This window comes from Palaemon carinicauda, chromosome 37 (genome assembly GCF_036898095.1).
Source record: "Palaemon carinicauda isolate YSFRI2023 chromosome 37, ASM3689809v2, whole genome shotgun sequence".
NCBI lineage: Eukaryota > Metazoa > Arthropoda > Malacostraca > Decapoda > Palaemonidae > Palaemon > Palaemon carinicauda.
In genome coordinates, this window is record NC_090761.1 from 27,049,752 (window position 1) to 27,070,867 (window position 21,116).

General features: G+C 42.3%; 1 protein-coding gene across 1 annotated transcript in view; it reads right to left on the bottom strand.

Moving 5' to 3' along the window:
* The window catches only part of JMJD4 (jumonji domain containing 4), a 60,931-nt gene extending 41,793 nt beyond the window's left edge, over positions 1-19,138 (bottom strand). The window contains exons 1-3 of the mRNA XM_068360314.1: positions 18,852-19,138; positions 16,137-16,282; positions 15,533-15,681 (exon numbers count right to left, since the gene is read on the bottom strand). Of these exons, the coding sequence (XP_068216415.1) occupies positions 15,533-15,681; positions 16,137-16,282; positions 18,852-19,089 (533 nt within the window). The 5' untranslated portion in view covers positions 19,090-19,138. The remainder of the gene's footprint in view (positions 1-15,532; positions 15,682-16,136; positions 16,283-18,851) is intronic.
* Between the last annotated feature and the right edge of the window lie 1,978 nt (positions 19,139-21,116).

The following is a 21,116-nucleotide window of genomic DNA, read 5'->3' on the forward strand; positions in this document are numbered from 1 at the left end:
TAAGTATATTCAAAAATTTATTTTACTAATGAAAATAACATTTTTCAATATTAAACTTACCCGATAATCATGTAGCTGATTCACACCCAGGGAGGTGGGTGAAAACCAGTGTACATGTATATCAAGAAGCTAAGTATCCCGTATTTCATATTATCAGTTATTCAAAATAACAATGAAATTACAAGTACCTGGTAAGGAAGTCGACTTGAGCCATTACTCTGCCTTAAATAAGTTCGTCTTCCTTACTGAGCGCAGCGTTCCTCTTAGGAGGCTGAACAACTCTAAGGTGCTGAAGTATCAAGGGCTGCAACCCATACTAAAGGACCTCATCACAACCTTTAACCTCGGCGCTTCTCAAGAAAGAATTGACCACCCGCCAAATCAACAAGGATGTGGAAGGCTTCTTAGCCGACCGTACAACCCATAAAAAGTATTCAAGAGAAAGGTTAAAAGGTTATGGGATTATGGGAATGTAGTGGCTGAGCCCTCGCCTACTACTGCATTCGTTGCTACGAATGGTCCCAGGGTGTAGCAGTACTCGTAAAGAGACTGGACATCTTTGAGATAGAATGATGCGAACACTGACTTGCTTCTCCAATAGGTTGCATCCATAACACTCTGCAGAGAATGGCTCTGTTTGAAGGCCACTGAAGTAGCCACAGCTCTCACTTCATGTGTCCTTACCTTCAGCAAAGCAAGGTCTTCTTCCTTCAGATGAGAATGTGCTTCTCTAATCAGAAGCCTGAATAGTAAGAAACTGAGTTCTTAGAACTTGGAAAAGAAGGTTTCTTGATAGCACACCATAAGGCTTCTGATTGTCCTCGTAAAGGTTAAGACCTTTTTAGATAGTACCTAAGAGCTCTAACTGGGCAAAGTACTCTCTCCAGTTCATTCCCCACCAAGTTGGACAGGCTTGGGATCTCGAACGACTTAGGCCAAGGACGTGAAGGAAGCTCGTTTAGCAAAAACCGAGCTGCAAGGAACATGTAGCCGTTTCAGATGTGAAAACAATGATCCTGCTGAAGGTGTGGATCTCACTTCCTCTTTTAGCTGTTGTCAAGCACACGAGGAAAAGAGTTTTTAATGTGAGGTCCTAAAAAGAGGCTGATTGGAGAGGTTCAAATCTTGATGACATAAGGAACCTTAGGACCACGTCTAGATTCCAGCCTGGAGTGGACAACCGACGTTCCTTTGAGGTCTCAAAAGACCTAGGGAGGTCCTGTAGATCTTTGTTGGTGGAAAGATCCAAGCCTCTGTGGCGGAAAACCGCTGCCAACATACTTCTGTAACCCTTGATCGTAGGAGCTGAAAGGGATCTTACTTTCCTTAGATATAACAGGAAGTCAGCAATCTGGGTTACAGTGGTACTGGTTGAGGAAACTGCATTGGTCTTGTACCAGCTACGGAAGACTTCCCCTTGAGACTGATAGATTCTGAGAGTGGATGTTCTCCTTGCTTTGGCAATCGCTCTGGCTGCCTCCTTCGAAAAGCCCCTAGCTCTTGAGAGTCTTTCGAAAGTCTGAAGGCAGTCAGACGAAGAGCGTGGAGGTTTGGGTGTACCTTCTTTACGTGAGGTAGACGTAGAAGGTTCACTCCTAGAGGAAGAGTCCTGGGAATGTCGACCAGCCATTGCAGTACCTCTAAGAACCATTCTCTCGTGGGCCAGAGCGGAGCCAACCAACGTCAGCCGTGTCCCTTTGCGAGAGGAGAACTTCTGAAGTACCCTGTTGACAATCTTGAACGGCGGGAATGCATACAGGTCGAGATGGAACCAATCCAGCAGAAAAGCATCCACGTGAACTGCTGCTGGGTCTGGAATCGGAGAACAATACAACAGGAGTCTCTAGGTTATCGAGGTAGCGAACAGATCTATGGTTGGCTGACCCCACAGGGCCCAAAGTCTGCTGCAAACATTCTTGTGAAGGGTCCACTCTGTGGGGATGACCTGACCCTTCCGGCTGAGGTGATCTGCCATGACATTCATACCGCCCTGAATGAACCTCGTTACCAGCGTGAGCTTTCGATCTTTAGACCAGATGAGGAGGTCCCTTGCGATCTAGAACAACTTCACGAAAGAGTCCCTCCCTGCTTGAAGATGTAAGCCAGGGCTGTGGTGTTGTCAGAGTCCACCTCCACCACTTTGTTAAGCTGGAGGGACTTGAAGTTTATCAAGGCCAGAAGAACCGCCAACAACTCCTTGCAATTGATGTGAAGTGTCCTTTGTTCCTGATTCCATGTAACCGAGCATTCCTGTCCGTCCAAAGTCGCACCCCAGCCCGTGTCTGATGCGTCCGAGAGGAGAAGGCGGTCGGGTTTCTGAACAGCCAAAGATAGACTTCCTTGAGAAGAAAGCTGTTCTTACACCACGCGAGAGAAGACCTCCTCTCTTCGGAAACAGGAACTGAGACCGTCTCTAGCGTCATGTCCTTTATCCAGTGAGCAGCTAGATGATACTGAAGGGGGGGAGGTGGAGTCTCCCTAACACGATGAACAGGGCCAGCGATGAAAGTGTCCCTGTTAGACTCATCCACTACCTGACTGAGCATCGGTTCCTTCTCAGCATGCTCTGGATGCATTCTAGGGCTTGGAAGATCCTTGGGGCCGACGGAAAAGCCCGAAAAGCTCGACTCTGAAGATCCATACCCAGGGAGACAATGGTCTGGGATGGGACGAGCTGAGACTCCTCAAAATTGACCAGGAGGCCCAGTTCCTTGGTCAGATCCATAGTCCATCTGAGAATCTCCAGACAGCGACGACTTGTGGGAGCTCTTAAAAGCCAGTCGTCTGACGGAGCCGGACACAAGATCATGGTACTGCTGCACAGTCTGTGAACTGTCAACCATGGGGAAGCGAGGAAGTACAGTGACAACCCGAAGCTGTCTAGACTGTCTGGGTCGTACAGACAACTCCTTATCGGGTTGCTGAGGTTGCCGCACTGCGTCACAACAAGTCACTTCTGCTGGTTGTTGAACGTCTTCCCAGTGACACACTGACTCCGTAAACAAAAAAATCCTCTAACAAGGACTAAGCTTGGACTGCATGTCTTGCAACACAGCTCAAGGTCTATGGGAGCAGGTGTGGTAACAGACGGGGTTAGCGACTGAAGTGGAACCATTACCTTCCCTGGAGCATGTTATGCTTAAATAAAAGTCCATAGGAGGCTACGCAGCTAAAGGCTCCTCTCCAAATGACAGAGTCCTCAAGGGAATATCAGAAGGAGGGAGAAAAGCACTTTCTCATCTACAGGGACCATATCCGAGAAAAGCTAAGTTCTCTCAGTGAGGGTTTCACTGGTGCAAAAGCAGCAGACTAGAAGGCAACGTTATGAAACTGCTTGACAGTCTAGTGAGTTGGCAACAACCAAAGATGTGTGACTGAGAAGCATGCGGTAAGGTATGCAGAGCATGTTGTATGCAGAGCATGCTGTATGCAGAGCATGCTGTATGTAGAGCATGCTGTAAGGTAAGCAGAGCGTGTTGCATGGCGTGTAACATTTCTCAGAAATTCCATGACCAGTGCTAGAGTGAGTAATATCGCATTACCGTCCATTGAAAGTGCACGTGCCGAGGGAATTGATTTAGACTGTTTTGTTGATGAATTTGATAGCCGGCATGATAATCGTAGAATTAAGCTACACTAAATGTACTATAATCTACTTCACCTCAGGAAAGGGAAACTCGCCCTGTTGGCAACACTGCATACTTCATGCATGCTTGCATGGGGTTTAATATCAACATAATATTACCTTACATTCATAACTCATGATTCATTTGTTTAGAAGATATTTTTGCCATATTTTGCGATTTGTTAAAAATATATTGCAAGGAATACATATATATTTTTATATAATACAAATAACCTCCATTATCATAATGTTTGTGTAGGCATACATGTATATGATTACAAATGCAAGTTATGAAAGTAATGAGGTGTTATTATTGTCATTGTTATTCCCAAGTTGAATGGGAAGAAGCTCAAGTAGAGGAAAAAAATGGCAGATGCATGCGTTGAGGTGGCTGACTCATAGCATGAGGTTGCTGCCTCAAGAGTTGCGCTTGCTGTAAGGGTTGCGGATGCGCAGTAGCAGGTTCCTGAGGAACGAGTTAAGGTTCCTGAGGTGTGAGCTGCGAGAGTTGAGGTAGCGGCTGCGCAGAACGCAGTTCTTGTCTCGCGAGTTGAGGTTCCTGAGGTGCTAGCCTAAGGAGTTGAGACTCTTGCCTTGAGGAGGGTTTAGGTCGCTGCAGCGAGTGCTGAGGTGGCTGCCTCATTGATGGAAGAGGTTGTCGTACCTCAAGAGATTGTTGCCTCGCTGGTGGAACCGCAAGCGGAAGCGGAGGAAGTAAGGCATAAGACTCCTGCTCCCATTGCTGAGGTTGCCTTAAGGAAGGTTAAGGTTGCTGCACAACGCTGGTAACTGGCAACTCAGAACGCGGTAAGGTAGCCTGAGGAACCTCAACTTCGTACGCCTGGCAGACTGGACTGCGGTGAGGCGGAGCTCTCGCAGGAGGAGGCGGAGGTTGCTGCACACCGCTGGTAACTGGCAACTCAGAACGCGGTAAGGTAGCCTGAGGAACCTCAACTTCGTACGCCTGGCAGACTGGACTGCGGAGAGGCGGAGCGTTCGCAGGAGGAGGTGTAACCTTCTCAGCCTGAAACTCACGCATTAAGACCGCAAGCTGCGACTGCATGGACTGCAGCAAAGTCGTCTTGGGATCAACAGACGATAAGGTCTGTGAGGCAAAGCCTTAATAGAAGATGAGGTCTGTTGAGGCATCGCCTTACCTCTCTTAGGAGGTGTGCAGTCACCTGATGACTGAGGAGAGTCAGAGCTAACCCAATGACTGCATCCGGGTTGTTGAACTCTAACTTCGTACGTCTGGCATAGGTCTGGACTTTACGTTTAAGAGGTCTTGAGACCTGAGACCAGCGTTTTCTCCCCGAAATTTCTTCTGCAGACGAGCAAAATAAGGGCTCAATCGTCTGCGGGTGGGAGTGACGGTCTCTGTAAGACACGCCCGCAACCACCGAGGATACTTCTGTGCGCCGATCAAGGCCTGCCGAACCCTTTTGCCCTTCGACATTGCTTCTCCCCTGGGCTTGGGAGCTTGCAAGAGGTCCCGGACTGGGAGGACGACTGGCACGCACAGAAGTACCCTCACGCACAACACTGACACACTTTGCGCTAATCACTTATCACTTTTGATTTTCTGTTTGCACTTATTTCACTGAACTCGAAACTTTAAGTGGTTTGTACCTGAAACACGCAATTCTATCCTTTCTCAAAAGTTAGTAATTGCGAAAACAGAATTACAATGTAACAGAAAAATCTAATGAAAGATAAATAATTCAGTGGCTGGAAAGAGACTAAACACTAGATCAAATAAACTACGTTTAAAATCTCTCACCGCATAAAGCTTGAGAACAAGAAAAAACTCTAGAAACGTTTACCTTCTTCCCCTAAAGAGACTAGGGAGAAGAGCAAAAACGATAACAACGTTACTCGCTTGAACGAAACGTTTATCCTCCTCTTTCTCCCTCCGTCTCTATCTCTCTCTCTCTCTCTCTCTCTTGACTTAGAACCTGAGAGAAGAGCCCAATCATATATATCGTTAAAACATATTATTGTTAAAGGAAAATATTTCCCAAAATGAAAAGTTCCTTTATTAGAATTAAAACCATTAAGTTAAGAAAGAATGAACAAAACGCTAGACACGGTTACTCTTACTGCAACGTGACACCGTGAAAAAAAATTAAGAAAGAGAGTCTATACTCTCTTAGACACCAACACTTCCGTCTAAGGGAAGGGTCGGCCATTTAAAGGTGAAAGAGAGTTCATACTCTCTTCGTCACCATAATTAATCAAATTAATTCCAAAAGTTAGCTAAGCTAATAATAAAATTTCCTGAATAGCGAAAGCTGAAATCTTAGAGCAATACTTCACCAAAAACCGTGAACAAGACTCCAAAATTATAAGCGTATCCATGAACGTCTTGCCGGAAGCACGACAGAGGAAAAATTGAAGTGGTGTCAACAAGAAGTACTGCAGTACCTGGCCACAGGTGGCGCTTGTGAGTACACCCCCCTCTTGTATAGCGATCGCTGGCGTATCCCTTCCGTAGAATTCTGTCGGGCAACGGAGTTGACAGCTACATGATTATCGGGTAAGTTTAATATTGAAAAATATATACACATTAGATGATTCTATAGTCAAACCAACTCTTAGAAGCATAATGAAGAACTGAATGCCATTAACAGAAACAAAACCAAAAAGAGAGGTAATGGACTGATAGTAGCCTGCAGAAAAGTAATACCTCTAACAAATTTGTTATTTTTAAGACTAAGGGTTTACCAAAATTCTTTAAATTCTTTTCTTTAAAAAAGCAAGTTGGCTTAATTCAATGAATAGGTTCATTTGTCCTGTGAGAGCTGTTAAGTGTTATATGGCCAAAACTGCAGATGTTAGGGGTAATATTCTAATTTGTTTTGTTTGATTTTGTCCAAAAATGCTATGTTCTTTATCTATTAAAAGATTGGTCACAGAGACACACTGGGAGTTGCATCAAATCGCTGAATTTTTGTCGGAATATTTCTTTGGAAAGAGTTGCAGCAGCAGCTCAGTTGCATACCAAATTAGTATTTTCAATATTAAACTTACCCGATAATCATGTAGCTGTCAACTCCGTTGCCCGACAGAATTCTACGGAAGGGATACGCCAGCGATCGCTATACAAGAGGGGGGTGTACTCACAAGCGCCACCTGTGGCCAGGTACTGCAGTACTTCTTGTTGACACCACTTCAATTTTTCCTCTGTCGTGCTTCCGGCAAGACGTTCATGGATACGCTTATAATTTTGGAGTCTTGTTCACGGTTTTTGGTGAAGTATTGCTCTAAGATTTCAGCTTTCGCTATTCAGGAAATTTTATTATTAGCTTAGCTAACTTTTGGAATTAATTTGATTAATTATGGTGACGAAGAGAGTATGAACTCTCTTTCACCTTTAAATGGCCGACCCTTCCCTTAGACGGAAGTGTTGGTGTCTAAGAGAGTATAGACTCTCTTTCTTAATTTTTTTTCACGGTGTCACGTTGCAGTAAGAGTAACCGTGTCTAGCGTTTTGTTCATTCTTTCTTAACTTAATGGTTTTAATTCTAATAAAGGAACTTTTCATTTTGGGAAATATTTTCCTTTAACAATAATATGTTTTAACGATATATATGATTGGGCTCTTCTCTCAGGTTCTAAGTCAAGAGAGAGAGAGAGAGAGAGAGATAGAGACGGAGGGAGAAAGAGGAGGATAAACGTTTCGTTCAAGCGAGTAACGTTGTTATCGTTTTTGCTCTTCTCCCTAGTCTCTTTAGGGGAAGAAGGTAAACGTTTCTAGAGTTTTTTCTTGTTCTCAAGCTTTATGCGGTGAGAGATTTTAAACGTAGTTTATTTGATCTAGTGTTTAGTCTCTTTCCAGCCACTGAATTATTTATCTTTCATTAGATTTTTCTGTTACATTGTAATTCTGTTTTCGCAATTACTAACTTTTGAGAAAGGATAGAATTGCGTGTTTCAGGTACAAACCACTTAAAGTTTCGAGTTCAGTGAAATAAGTGCAAACAGAAAATCAAAAGTGATAAGTGATTAGCGCAAAGTGTGTCAGTGTTGTGCGTGAGGGTACTTCTGTGCGTGCCAGTCGTCCTCCCAGTCCGGGACCTCTTGCAAGCTCCCAAGCCCAGGGGAGAAGCAATGTCGAAGGGCAAAAGGGTTCGGCAGGCCTTGATCGGCGCACAGAAGTATCCTCGGTGGTTGCGGGCGTGTCTTACAGAGACCGTCACTCCCACCCGCAGACGATTGAGCCCTTATTTTGCTCGTCTGCAGAAGAAATTTCGGGGAGAAAACGCTGGTCTCAGGTCTCAAGACCTCTTAAACGTAAAGTCCAGACCTATGCCAGACGTACGAAGTTAGAGTTCAACAACCCGGATGCAGTCATTGGGTTAGCTCTGACTCTCCTCAGTCATCAGGTGACTGCACACCTCCTAAGAGAGGTAAGGCGATGCCTCAACAGACCTCATCTTCTATTAAGGCTTTGCCTCACAGACCTTATCGTCTGTTGATCCCAAGACGACTTTGCTGCAGTCCATGCAGTCGCAGCTTGCGGTCTTAATGCGTGAGTTTCAGGCTGAGAAGGTTACACCTCCTCCTGCGAACGCTCCGCCTCTCCGCAGTCCAGTCTGCCAGGCGTACGAAGTTGAGGTTCCTCAGGCTACCTTACCGCGTTCTGAGTTGCCAGTTACCAGCGGTGTGCAGCAACCTCCGCCTCCTCCTGCGAGAGCTCCGCCTCACCGCAGTCCAGTCTGCCAGGCGTACGAAGTTGAGGTTCCTCAGGCTACCTTACCGCGTTCTGAGTTGCCAGTTACCAGCGTTGTGCAGCAACCTTAACCTTCCTTAAGGCAACCTCAGCAATGGGAGCAGGAGTCTTATGCCTTACTTCCTCCGCTTCCGCTTGCGGTTCCACCAGCGAGGCAACAATCTCTTGAGGTACGACAACCTCTTCCATCAATGAGGCAGCCACCTCAGCACTCGCTGCAGCGACCTAAACCCTCCTCAAGGCAAGAGTCTCAACTCCTTAGGCTAGCACCTCAGGAACCTCAACTCGCGAGACAAGAACTGCGTTCTGCGCAGCCGCTACCTCAACTCTCGCAGCTCACACCTCAGGAACCTTAACTCGTTCCTCAGGAACCTGCTACTGCGCATCCGCAACCCTTACAGCAAGCGCAACTCTTGAGGCAGCAACCTCATGCTATGAGTCAGCCACCTCAACGCATGCATCTGCCATTTTTTTCCTCTACTTGAGCTTCTTCCCATTCAACTTGGGAATAACAATGACAATAATAACACCTCATTACTTTCATAACTTGCATTTGTAATCATATACATGTATGCCTACACAAACATTATGATAATGGAGGTTATTTGTATTACTTATATAAAAACATATATGTATTCCTTGCAATATATTTTTAACAAATCGCAAAATATGGCAAAAATATCTTCTAAACAAATGAATCATGAGTTATGAATGTAAGGTAATATTATGTTGATATTAAACCCCATGCAAGCATGCATGAAGTATGCAGTGTTGCCAACAGGGCGAGTTTCCCTTTCCTGAGGTGAAGTAGATTATAGTACATTTAGTGTAGCTTAATTCTACGATTATCATGCCGGCTATCAAATTCATCAACAAAACAGTCTAAATCAATTCCCTCGGCACGTGCACTTTCAATGGACGGTAATGCGATATTACTCACTCTAGCACTGGTCATGGAATTTCTGAGAAATGTTACACGCCATGCAACACGCTCTGCTTACCTTACAGCATGCTCTACATACAGCATGCTCTGCATACAGCATGCTCTGCATACAGCATGCTCTGCATACAACATGCTCTGCATACCTTACCGCATGCTTCTCAGTCACACATCTTTGGTTGTTGCCAACTCACTAGACTGTCAAGCAGTTTCATAACGTTGCCTTCTAGTCTGCTGCTTTTGCACCAGTGAAACCCTCACTGAGAGAACTTAGCTTTTCTCGGATATGGTCCCTGTAGATGAGAAAGTGCTTTTCTCCCTCCTTCTGATATTCCCTTGAGGACTCTGTCATTTGGAGAGGAGCCTTTAGCTGCGTAGCCTCCTATGGACTTTTATTTAAGCATAACATGCTCCCAGGGAAGGTAATGGTTCCACTTCAGTCGCTAACCCCGTCTGTTACCACACCTGCTCCCATAGACCTTGAGCTGTGTTGCAAGACATGCAGTCCAAGCTTAGTCCTTGTTAGAGGATTTTTTTGTTTACGGAGTCAGTGTGTCACTGGGAAGACGTTCAACAACCAGCAGAAGTGACTTGTTGTGACGCAGTGCGGCAACCTCAGCAACCCGATAAGGAGTTGTCTGTACGACCCAGACAGTCTAGACAGCTTCGGGTTGTCACTGTACTTCCTCGCTTCCCCATGGTTGACAGTTCACAGACTGTGCAGCAGTACCATGATCTTGTGTCCGGCTCCGTCAGACGACTGGCTTTTAAGAGCTCCCACAAGTCGTCGCTGTCTGGAGATTCTCAGATGGACTATGGATCTGACCAAGGAACTGGGCCTCCTGGTCAATTTTGAGGAGTCTCAGCTCGTCCCATCCCAGACCATTGTCTCCCTGGGTATGGATCTTCAGAGTCGAGCTTTTCGGGCTTTTCCGTCGGCCCCAAGGATCTTCCAAGCCCTAGAATGCATCCAGAGCATGCTGAGAAGGAACCGATGCTCAGTCAGGTAGTGGATGAGTCTAACAGGGACACTTTCATCGCTGGCCCTGTTCATCGTGTTAGGGAGACTCCACCTCCCCCCCTTCAGTATCATCTAGCTGCTCACTGGATAAAGGACATGACGCTAGAGACGGTCTCAGTTCCTGTTTCCGAAGAGAGGAGGTCTTCTCTCGCGTGGTGTAAGAACAGCTTTCTTCTCAAGGAAGTCTATCTTTGGCTGTTCAGAAACCCGACCGCCTTCTCCTCTCGGACGCATCAGACACGGGCTGGGGTGCGACTTTGGACGGACAGGAATGCTCGGTTACATGGAATCAGGAACAAAGGACACTTCACATCAATTGCAAGGAGTTGTTGGCGGTTCTTCTGGCCTTGATAAACTTCAAGTCCCTCCAGCTTAACAAAGTGGTGGAGGTGGACTCTGACAACACCACAGCCCTGGCTTACATCTTCAAGCAGGGAGGGACTCTTTCGTGAAGTTGTTCTAGATCGCAAGGGACCTCCTCATCTGGTCTAAAGATCGAAAGCTCACGCTGGTAACGAGGTTCATTCAGGGCGGTATGAATGTCATGGCAGATCACCTCAGCCGGAAGGGTCAGGTCATCCCCACAGAGTGGACCCTTCACAAGAATGTTTGCAGCAGACTTTGGGCCCTGTGGGGTCAGCCAACCATAGATCTGTTCGCTACCTCGATAACCTAGAGACTCCTGTTGTATTGTTCTCCGATTCCAGACCCAGCAGCAGTTCACGTGGATGCTTTTCTGCTGGATTGGTTCCATCTCGACCTGTATGCATTCCCGCCGTTCAAGATTGTCAACAGGGTACTTCAGAAGTTCTCCTCTCGCAAAGGGACACGGCTGACGTTGGTTGGCTCCGCTCTGGCCCACGAGAGAATGGTTCTTAGAGGTACTGCAATGGCTGGTCGACATTCCCAGGACTCTTCCTCTAGGAGTGAACCTTCTACGTCTACCTCACGTAAAGAAGGTACACCCAAACCTCCACGCTCTTCGTCTGACTGCCTTCAGACTTTCGAAAGACTCTCAAGAGCTAGGGGCTTTTCGAAGGAGGCAGCCAGAGCGATTGCCAAAGCAAGGAGAACATCCACTCTCAGAATCTATCAGTCTCAAGGGGAAGTCTTCCGTAGCTGGTACAAGACCAATGCAGTTTCCTCAACCAGTACCACTGTAACCCAGATTGCTGACTTCCTGTTATATCTAAGGAAAGTAAGATCCCTTTCAGCTCCTACGATCAAGGGTTACAGAAGTATGTTGGCAGCGGTTTTCCGCCACAGAGGCTTGGATCTTTCCACCAACAAAGATCTACAGGACCTCCCTAGGTCTTTTGAGACCTCAAAGGAACGTCGGTTGTCCACTCCAGGCTGGAATCTAGACGTGGTCCTAAGGTTCCTTATGTCATCAAGATTTGAACCTCTCCAATCAGCCTCTTTTTAGGACCTCACATTAAAAACTCTTTTCCTCGTGTGCTTGACAACAGCTAAAAGAGGAAGTGAGATCCACACCTTCAGCAGGATCATTGTTTTCACATCTGAAACGGCTACATGTTCCTTGCAGCTCGGTTTTTGCTAAACGAGCTTCCTTCACGTCCTTGGCCTAAGTCGTTCGAGATCCCAAGCCTGTCCAACTTGGTGGGGAATGAACTGGAGAGAGTACTTTGCCCAGTTAGAGCTCTTAGGTACTATCTAAAAAGGTCTTAACCTTTACGAGGACAATCAGAAGCCTTATGGTGTGCTATCAAGAAACCTTCTTTTCCAAGTTCTAAGAACTCAGTTTCTTACTATTCAGGCTTCTGATTAGAGAAGCACATTCTCATCTGAAGGAAGAAGACCTTGCTTTGCTGAAGGTAAGGACACATGAAGTGAGAGCTGTGGCTACTTCAGTGGCCTTCAAACAGAGCCATTCTCTGCAGAGTGTTATGGATGCAACCTATTGGAGAAGCAAGTCAGTGTTCGCATCATTCTATCTCAAAGATGTCCAGTCTCTTTACGAGTACTGCTACACCCTGGGACCATTCGTAGCAACGAATGCAGTAGTAGGCGAGGGCTCAGCCACTACATTCCCATAATCCCATAACCTTTTAACCTTTCTCTTGAATACTTTTTATGGGTTGTACGGTCGGCTAAGAAGCCTTCCACATCCTTGTTGATTTGGCGGGTGGTCAATTCTTTCTTGAGAAGCGCCGAGGTTAAAGGTTGTGATGAGGTCCTTTAGTATGGGTTGCAGCCCTTGATACTTCAGCACCTTAGAGTTGTTCAGCCTCCTAAGAGGAACGCTGCGCTCAGTAAGGAAGACGAACTTATTTAAGGCAGAGTAATGGCTCAAGTCGACTTCCTTACCAGGTACTTGTAATTTCATTGTTATTTTGAATAACTGATAATATGAAATACGGGATACTTAGCTTCTTGATATACATGTACACTGGTTTTCACCCACCTCCCTGGGTGTGAATCAGCTACATGATTATCGGGTAAGTTTAATATTGAAAAATGTTATTTTCATTAGTAAAATAAATTTTTGAATATACTTACCCGATAATCATGATTTAATTGACCCACCCTTCCTCCCCATAGAACCAGTGGACCGAGGAAAAATTGAAGTGGTGTCAACAAGAAGTACTGCAGTACCTGGCCACAGGTGGCGCTTGTGAGTACACCCCCCTCTTGTATAGCGATCGCTGGCGTATCCCTTCCGTAGAATTCTGTCGGGCAACGGAGTTGACAGCTACATGATTATCGGGTAAGTATATTCAAAAATTTATTTTACTAATGAAAATAACATTTTTCTTACCATTCTTATTGCTTTTTAGACTAATTCTTTACATTTTTATATGAAGTTGTATAATTTTTACTGTTTAATGATACTATGTATATGACCGGGGTAGGTGTATTTTAAGGTTTAAAGGTCACTCATAAATGGCAGCGGCAAAGGACAGTATTATGACCAAGAGACTGACCAAGCATCCTCTCCGTCAAGTTGGCACCAGGGAAGACCAGGCAATGGCTGTTGATTTAGCTATAATCATCCTCAAGGTAGATAAATTTTGATCATTTGTGGTCTTATATCAGCATGGCCTATTCCTCGATCTATTTGTCTTTTGCAAAGTAAAATTTCCAAAGAATCTTTTAAATAATTGTTTTATAGTAGTAGATTTAAGTTGCTGAAAACAAAATCTGTACAATTTTGTGACAGAATACTGTTTTCCTTTGTATATCTTAGCTTAAGTTGCAAAGATATTGAGAAATTATTGCTTTTGAAATTATACATTTTTGATCTTTTGTGATTAAAAGAAAATTATATATTCTTTTTAATTCTGTATGGTTTTTTAAGCTGGTCTGTTGGTAATATGGCTTAATGGTGTAGCCTTTACAAAAAAGTATTTATTTGTTATGCTTGTGTCTTTCTTTTAATGATGGTAATTGCAGTTGTTGGCAAAGCAAAATTCTTTTGTTCAGCATTACTATCACAAGCTTCTACAGGTCGGTATGAGTGCATTACCTCATATCGGCGCTTGATTTTAATGAGGGTATGGCTCCTTCTACTATCAATCACAGATCGAAATAGAGGGAACCCCGGGTCATGACTAAGGCCAGTTGGTAAGGACTTCCTCCCTCGTAAGACCAAGTCACCCCTATAAATAGCGGAGGGTTATATTTGGGCCAGAACAAATAACAAATTTAACAGTAATTTGTATTTTTCCTAGTATACATACCTGAAGCTATTTATACAAATTGGCCCCCCAACCCTGTCCCCCGAGTAGTCCTGCCATAAAGCAAAGTGGTTACTCAGCCGAGAGGTGTGAGTGAGCATGGTAGCCAGTCTATCTTACCTATAACTGCTAACTAGTGGATGGGGTAGTTATCCCTCACTAAAAATTACAATGGCCCGTCTTGCAGCTAAGCTGAAAAGTAACACCCCTATAAATGGCGGAGGGTTTGTATTTGCGCCGGAACAAACTCCTTTTGGGCTATAAATAAAGGCAAAAGAGACAAAATCATCATATGTTCTCCAAAGAATTTATAATTTACTAATTCATTTAACTTTAAATGGTGCTAAAACCAATAGGAAGAGAGTTTTAGCCATTAGATCTTAATATAGAGATTTTCCAAAGGTTTATATTAGTGTAGGAAAATGTAGTTACAGCTGAACTTTTTGATCTGATGAAGGTTTTGTAGTTTTCTTCTAAATTTCTCTATAATCCAGAATTGTTATTTTGACAAATTCAAAAGTTTCTTTAGCCTTGATTCATTGTTATGACGTTGCCTTTTGGTCATTTGTGGACTATTTGTCGGTGCCTGAAGTCATTGAGAGAGGAAAATATCTTATGAAAATTAAGTGGGTTGCGAGTAATATCAGCACTTTGGGAGATGAACTTAAGGACTCTATACAAAAAAGGGCTCATTCATTTGTTGATACAGCAACTCCTGTTCATACTGAAAATGAACACATCACAGCTCATCGTACAGTTGTTTGGGAAAAGTGGAAGCTGGATAGAAAGACAGAACTTGGTTTCTCTCAAAGGGACCATATAGAGGATCATATTTGTTGACTAATCTGACCAAATCACTGGCAACAAGGGGGACTCGACTCATCTATTTTTTAACTTCGTTTTAGACAGTCCAGACTAAATGACCACTTTCATTGCATTTTACTTCAGCATTCCTTCTTTTTGCTCCAGTGATGGTATGGGGTATATGCAGCACTACATCTTGTACAGCTCTCATCATTTTACCATACCTCTAGAAGAGTTCTAAGATATTCCTGTGATGGTATCTATTTTCTGCTGGATAAGATCTTGGATGCTGACTTTGAAACTCCTCATGCATAAAAGAAGATATATAGTCATCTAGCAGTCTTCTTGAAGTCCTCGGGCCCCCTGGAAACCTCCTAAATTGTATATACAGTAGTATAATATGAGGGATAGCACAATGATTGCCTATTAGGTGGCATGTGCTAATACACCAAGAAGATGATGAAAATAAAGTAGGCAAGACTTACCCTGACCTACTCGAGATTTAATCCAGCGCAAATTACCACTTTGCTAGTATTCAGCACTCCACTCATCCCAATCTTACGGGAAATAAAGTACAAATAAGAGGTTTATCCGTTGCATGAGCAAATCATTATCAATAAACCCAATGTTTATATATGCTACTATTGACACTGCTAAAACTGTTACATATATACATTATCTCTACTGCTAAATATGATAGTAATTTACTGACCAGCTTCCTTTAGGTCCCATATACACAAATTGGTAGTCGTCTTGAATATCATTTCTGACCTGCCAGAATTCATTCAACCAGTCTGATGCAAAATATTGTAAAGTTGTGTAAGCACCATAATCAGGATAGGCCTGTACAAAATGCCAATCCTGTGAAAAAATAAAGTTAGTTTAAAACTACATAATATTATGTAGACACTAAAATTGTAACATAACCTACTATTGTATAAATAAAATCCATGACATTATACTGTATTCATTTCACTGAAAACTGATTCGTAGAGCACATTACTAAAAAATAATTTAGGAACATTGAATGTACTACTGTATATATTCCAAGGGGGTTTAGGTTTATAAGTTACAATATCAGCATTAATTTAAATTTGTTTCATTAACAATTTGTACACAATATATTTAGTTATAAAGTCAATGTGTAAACAATTACTGCATCCAGGACACAATAAACCCAGAAACCTAAAGTAAAGTACATGTTCAACAACACAGAATAACAAAAATCTAGAAAGATTAGTAAATTTTTTAGCCAATCCTCTTCTTTCTTTTTCTAGTGAAGCTATCTTTAAAAGGTTCTCATAATCACAGCATACCTTAAGATAGAGACACTGCTTCTCCCCACATGAAGTTTCCCTGAGACCATTCCAGTACTGTATATAATCCTTCAATTTGAAAGTTTTCTTTTCTTGCGAATCATAATGTTTCTGATCGCAGTCTGCAACTGGGACATTTGCGTCACCTGAAATAAGAAGTTATAGATCAATTTGCACTCATACTGATGCAAAACACACATTGAATTTACCCCAAATAAACTTTATGTCTATTATAGCAATACATATCATCATCCTCACTGTACATTATCATAAAATACTGCTGTAAACTTTGTTTACCCTTAATATCTCAAGTTAAACATCAAAATTTATTCAACTAATTGTATTTTTCCTAATTATATAAAATGAGTCTTGTAATAGAATTATGACCTCAGCAAAGCTCGAATGGTGGTTTAAAATTTAATGAGATGGTCAAAGCTACTGACGGGTATAGGATAAGCGGCTAGGATCTCATTCTTCATCCACTGAAAGGGCACCATCGATACAAAGGGTAGGCCACAGCAAGATAAGGTCCAAGTCCCTGCAAGAGTCGGCAAAAACAATTACGGAGGCAGAAAAGCTTTGAGCGAATATCCCCTACATTGCCTTTGCTAGTGAATGACAATACTCCTGTCTCGCTCAAGGAACTTTCTGAGGATAAGGTAGTGGCTCCCTTTCTCTTCTAGGAAGGATAACAGTATGCAGTAGGCTTTAAACTTGAAGGAGGGATGAAGGAGCTAAAGAGCTTCGTAGACATCAGCTTGGGCATTGCCAAGATTAACTTCGAAGAATCTCTCTTCGACTTGTTCCTCTTCTTTGAAAACTAAGTCCACTGCACAGGAGGCCACTCCCTACACTCAGAGCATGGGTAATCCTTCAAGCATTCATACCCCCTGCATACACTACACAGTTGATGATGGTCGACCTCCACCTTACTCATGTACTGGCCACATCCTTGGCCAGGTTTACCAGGGTACAACCAAATGGGTGCCCGTACCCACCGAACAGTCATTATCAGCAAACATTCTGTAAAAAAAAAAAAAAAAAGCATATGCATAAATCAGGTCAAGTAGGATGCAAAGAAGTAGGGTCTATACAGAATGGTGGCCGAAGTCTATGTGAAGGTAGCCCTACCTTTCGGGTGGGCAGGACTTATCCGCCACCCAGTTATGTATACCATGTTAAAAGTTTAAACAACTATCTCAGATTTACTGAAGTCATAATCTTATTAAAGTTCAAAGGTTTGCATTATGTGTAGGAATAAACGTGATTCCTTGGTGAGTGCCACACCCTTTCTTGGACGCATCTGCAAACAGAAGCATATACAGCGGCTCCACAGGAAAAGCAGGAGTCGGGAAGTCACTGTAAGGGCAGCCCTAGAAGTCCGGGCGATGGTAAAAAAGCTTTCCCCTTCCAAAAGAGCACCAACAATATCCCAGGAAGCCCACCTGCTTTAGGTTCAGATTGTTGTCGTCGTCATACAGCCACACATAGGGAGGGGATAACTCCAAACAGTTATCCTTCCCCCCACACAATGTACAAAGATGACATTAATGGCAGGTTTAAACATAAACCTGTAAAACATTTACAGTATTGCTTATCCAGAAAACAAGTGGGTACCATTTAAAATTTTCATTAAATGATTAAACCCGGACAGATTAGATTTTAATCTGTACAGGTTTTCTTGAACACAACAGCCTGTCTGCACTATTATCCATTTATCTAGAAAGAGAAAGCAAAAAGATTAAAACGGCCAAAATTTGAGGGGCAGCAAGAGAGCATGTGTACTGCTTGCAGCTAGTCAAAAGTGATTGACTATCTGACTGATAGGGGGGTTGGGCTTCTTCAACCCCCAATGGTAGTTATAACTAGCTTGCTGAATTTTTAAGCGGCAATCCGATTTTGCTAAGATCTATTTCTATTATTGGAGTACTGTTTGTATTTGTGAACGGACAGGATGAATGTAGTTCGTTGGGGGGAGGCGTAAACTTTATCACATACTTGCCAAATCGATTTTACTTAAGGGACAGTTGTTGTTTACCTTGTTATGAAATACAATATAAAGCTAGTTTTACAAATTAGGAAATATAACTTGGTGTTACCTTGCCAGGAATAAAGCTGGTTGGGAAGCAAACACAGGGTTGAGACTTACCCTCCAACCTTTAGGTCAAGTTAGGTAGGGATTTTAGATTAGGTCATATCTCTGTGTTTTATTCCACTTGGAAATATTATTTTTCCCTTGTAACATCTAGTGATTCAAACATCTCTATAACTTGAAAAATAGTCTCCTACATATATTAGCTTTAGAAATGTTCAAATTATCTATAATTAGACCATAAACACTTCTTACCTTCTTTGATTGGGTTATTGTATTAATATATAAATTTACTGGCAATCCTTTCTCTTGATACTTACTGATTGCATAAAATTTTCTCATATTTTTTGTTTTCAACTTATTTTACCCTTCAAGTCGATGCAGTTCACTAGACTAGATTCTGGCCTTCAAAGTTCCAGAACCAATGTTTAAATCTCCAGTTTTGTATATAGTTGTTAGATAGGGTACGGGAAACAAAAACATTAGTTTGCAACAATGGTATAAATCCAATCATAAACAAGATGATTATCTATAAATAGAAGTTTCAAGAGCTTAACGGGATCTTAATTAATCATGTAAATACCCGAGGGTATTATAAAGAAGCAAAGGGTCAAAGTTCTTACCAAACTGATCGACAAAATACTCGACATCTGGAATGCCTATGGGCGTAACCCAATCACTCCTGGCTCGCCACTCGCTCGTGAACCCACTTGAGAAAATGCAAGGTTTGTTTTTCTCTAAATAATTTCTGAAAAATTCGTCATATGATATGGTTTGGGTAAGTCGAGGGAATGAGCTAATTGTGTCCGTAGGTGAATCAAGATCATAATTGATGGGATCACTACTGTTTAACTCAATCATCTGGTGGAGCGCCTAAGATGTAAACAAACAGACGACAACATGCGGTGCGTGCTTCTTCTTTGCTTCTTGTAGATCAAGGACCCTTTTTTTATTGTAGATTATACCTCGCCTAACTTTATCAAAAAGACTTTCTGTTGAAACTATTGGTATGATATGGACATTTGTTTATTTAGATGGCTCCTGCAATTTACTATGTCAATGTTTCATGAAACTAGAAGACAAGTAAACCTAACCAAAAATAGTCCCCTTAACGGAGATGGGACCAAATAGTAAAGTGCCAACTAGGATTTATTCTAGATAGATAGATAGATAGATATTTTATTGACCACAACATATACAGCTCATATTTACAATAATTATTTACTTCTGGTCCAAATAAAGGCAAAATACTACACTTGGCATTACAATGCATTATATACACAGGTAGGAATAACAGGTTTTTAACGTATACAAGACATTATTTTGTGAACATTTACCGGTAATAAAACAAAGTCTAGTAGTTATAAAAAAATAACAACCAAATTTGGCATTTATATACAAAATCATGCTCCAAAAAGTTTTTTTTTCCTTAATTCAGAAATATTCACAAATACTCTTAGAGGATTAAGCTAACAATCTTACATTGCTCTGCCAGGGTTCGCTGATCTGAAAATATATCCTTTGTGTTAGAAAAAATATAAGTATCTCCTATATTTTGTGTCCTTGAGCATATTTGTGTTACGCGTAATTCTGTCTGAATAGCCCCACAGGTACACAATCGGTCCTCCAAAGGCAGACGGCCTCCCCACTTCCTACTCCACCTACCTACTTCCACCGCCAGCGGGTGAGATGCAATCCTGAACCTGGTAAATGAGACTCTATCTAACTCAGAAACATTATGCCTAACAGAATAGATGTCATGATCCAAGAGATCTGGATTGACTTCTCTGTATGTTACTTTTCTTGAGGAGTCAGAATTAATGATATTACGCCTGAGTGTCTCCATCGTAATTTCTACATCATCTCTACTACCATTAATCAGTCCTTCTATGTAAGTCTTGGTGTTATACCTGGCTCCTAATACGGTCTTAATTGAAAATACCAAAGGGTCATCCTCCATCGAAGTCCTCTCTCTCTCCACATCCTACCAAGGTCAAGGTCTTGATGATCTCCTTCAGTATTTCCCCCATAGAACCTGAGGAGGGCTAGCACAATTGACATCCCCCCAAAAATAACAGAAGCTCACATTATAACTGGCATGCAAGATACACATGAGAATGATAAAATACAAGAATTCCTCCAAATCAAAGTGTGGTGTCCTAACCTGAGAAGGATACTTTAGCAACTAAACGTCCATGACGCCCAAGACCCCGTGAGATATTAAGATGAAAATTAAGATTTGTGAAGATTAAAGTGTAGGCAAGAAACCATTAGACGAAAAGTGGTGTTATGAACTGAAGGAGGAGGATGTGCTGACTTGTGTGTTTGAATTGTTTATTGTAAAGACGGAGTTAAGAACTCAAGTAGAGAAAAGTGGTGGTATTACTTCAGATATTGGTGTCTTAATTGTAAGGAAATGTTACAAATCCAGAGATGTATCATTAGTTACTGGTAAATACTTTAAATTTTTAATCATCATCCTAGATACTATGTGATTTCAAATACTTTCCTTCAAATTAGGCAAGTGAGAAGCTCAGAAGAGCCTTAAGTGTAATATAAACCTTAGCACTTTAGTCTGTCACACAAGGAATATATCAGGTTTGGATGTACGTCTTTTATATTTCATGAATAGACAACGACAGTTTATATGTATTACCTAAAAGTATATCTAGCTGAACGGAAAGTCCTCAGAGGAGTGGATTAGAAGAATGATTGCTTTCGGTAACAGAATTTTTTAGGTATAACATTACTTAATATAGCAGAGAAGGACAATTGTAAGATTTTTATTGTGAGAGTAAGACACACTACAGAAGGACAGATAAGCAAAACAGCTGTGTATGTTTGGACAAAGAGAAAAAAAATGGGATTAAAATGATGTATCAGAAAAC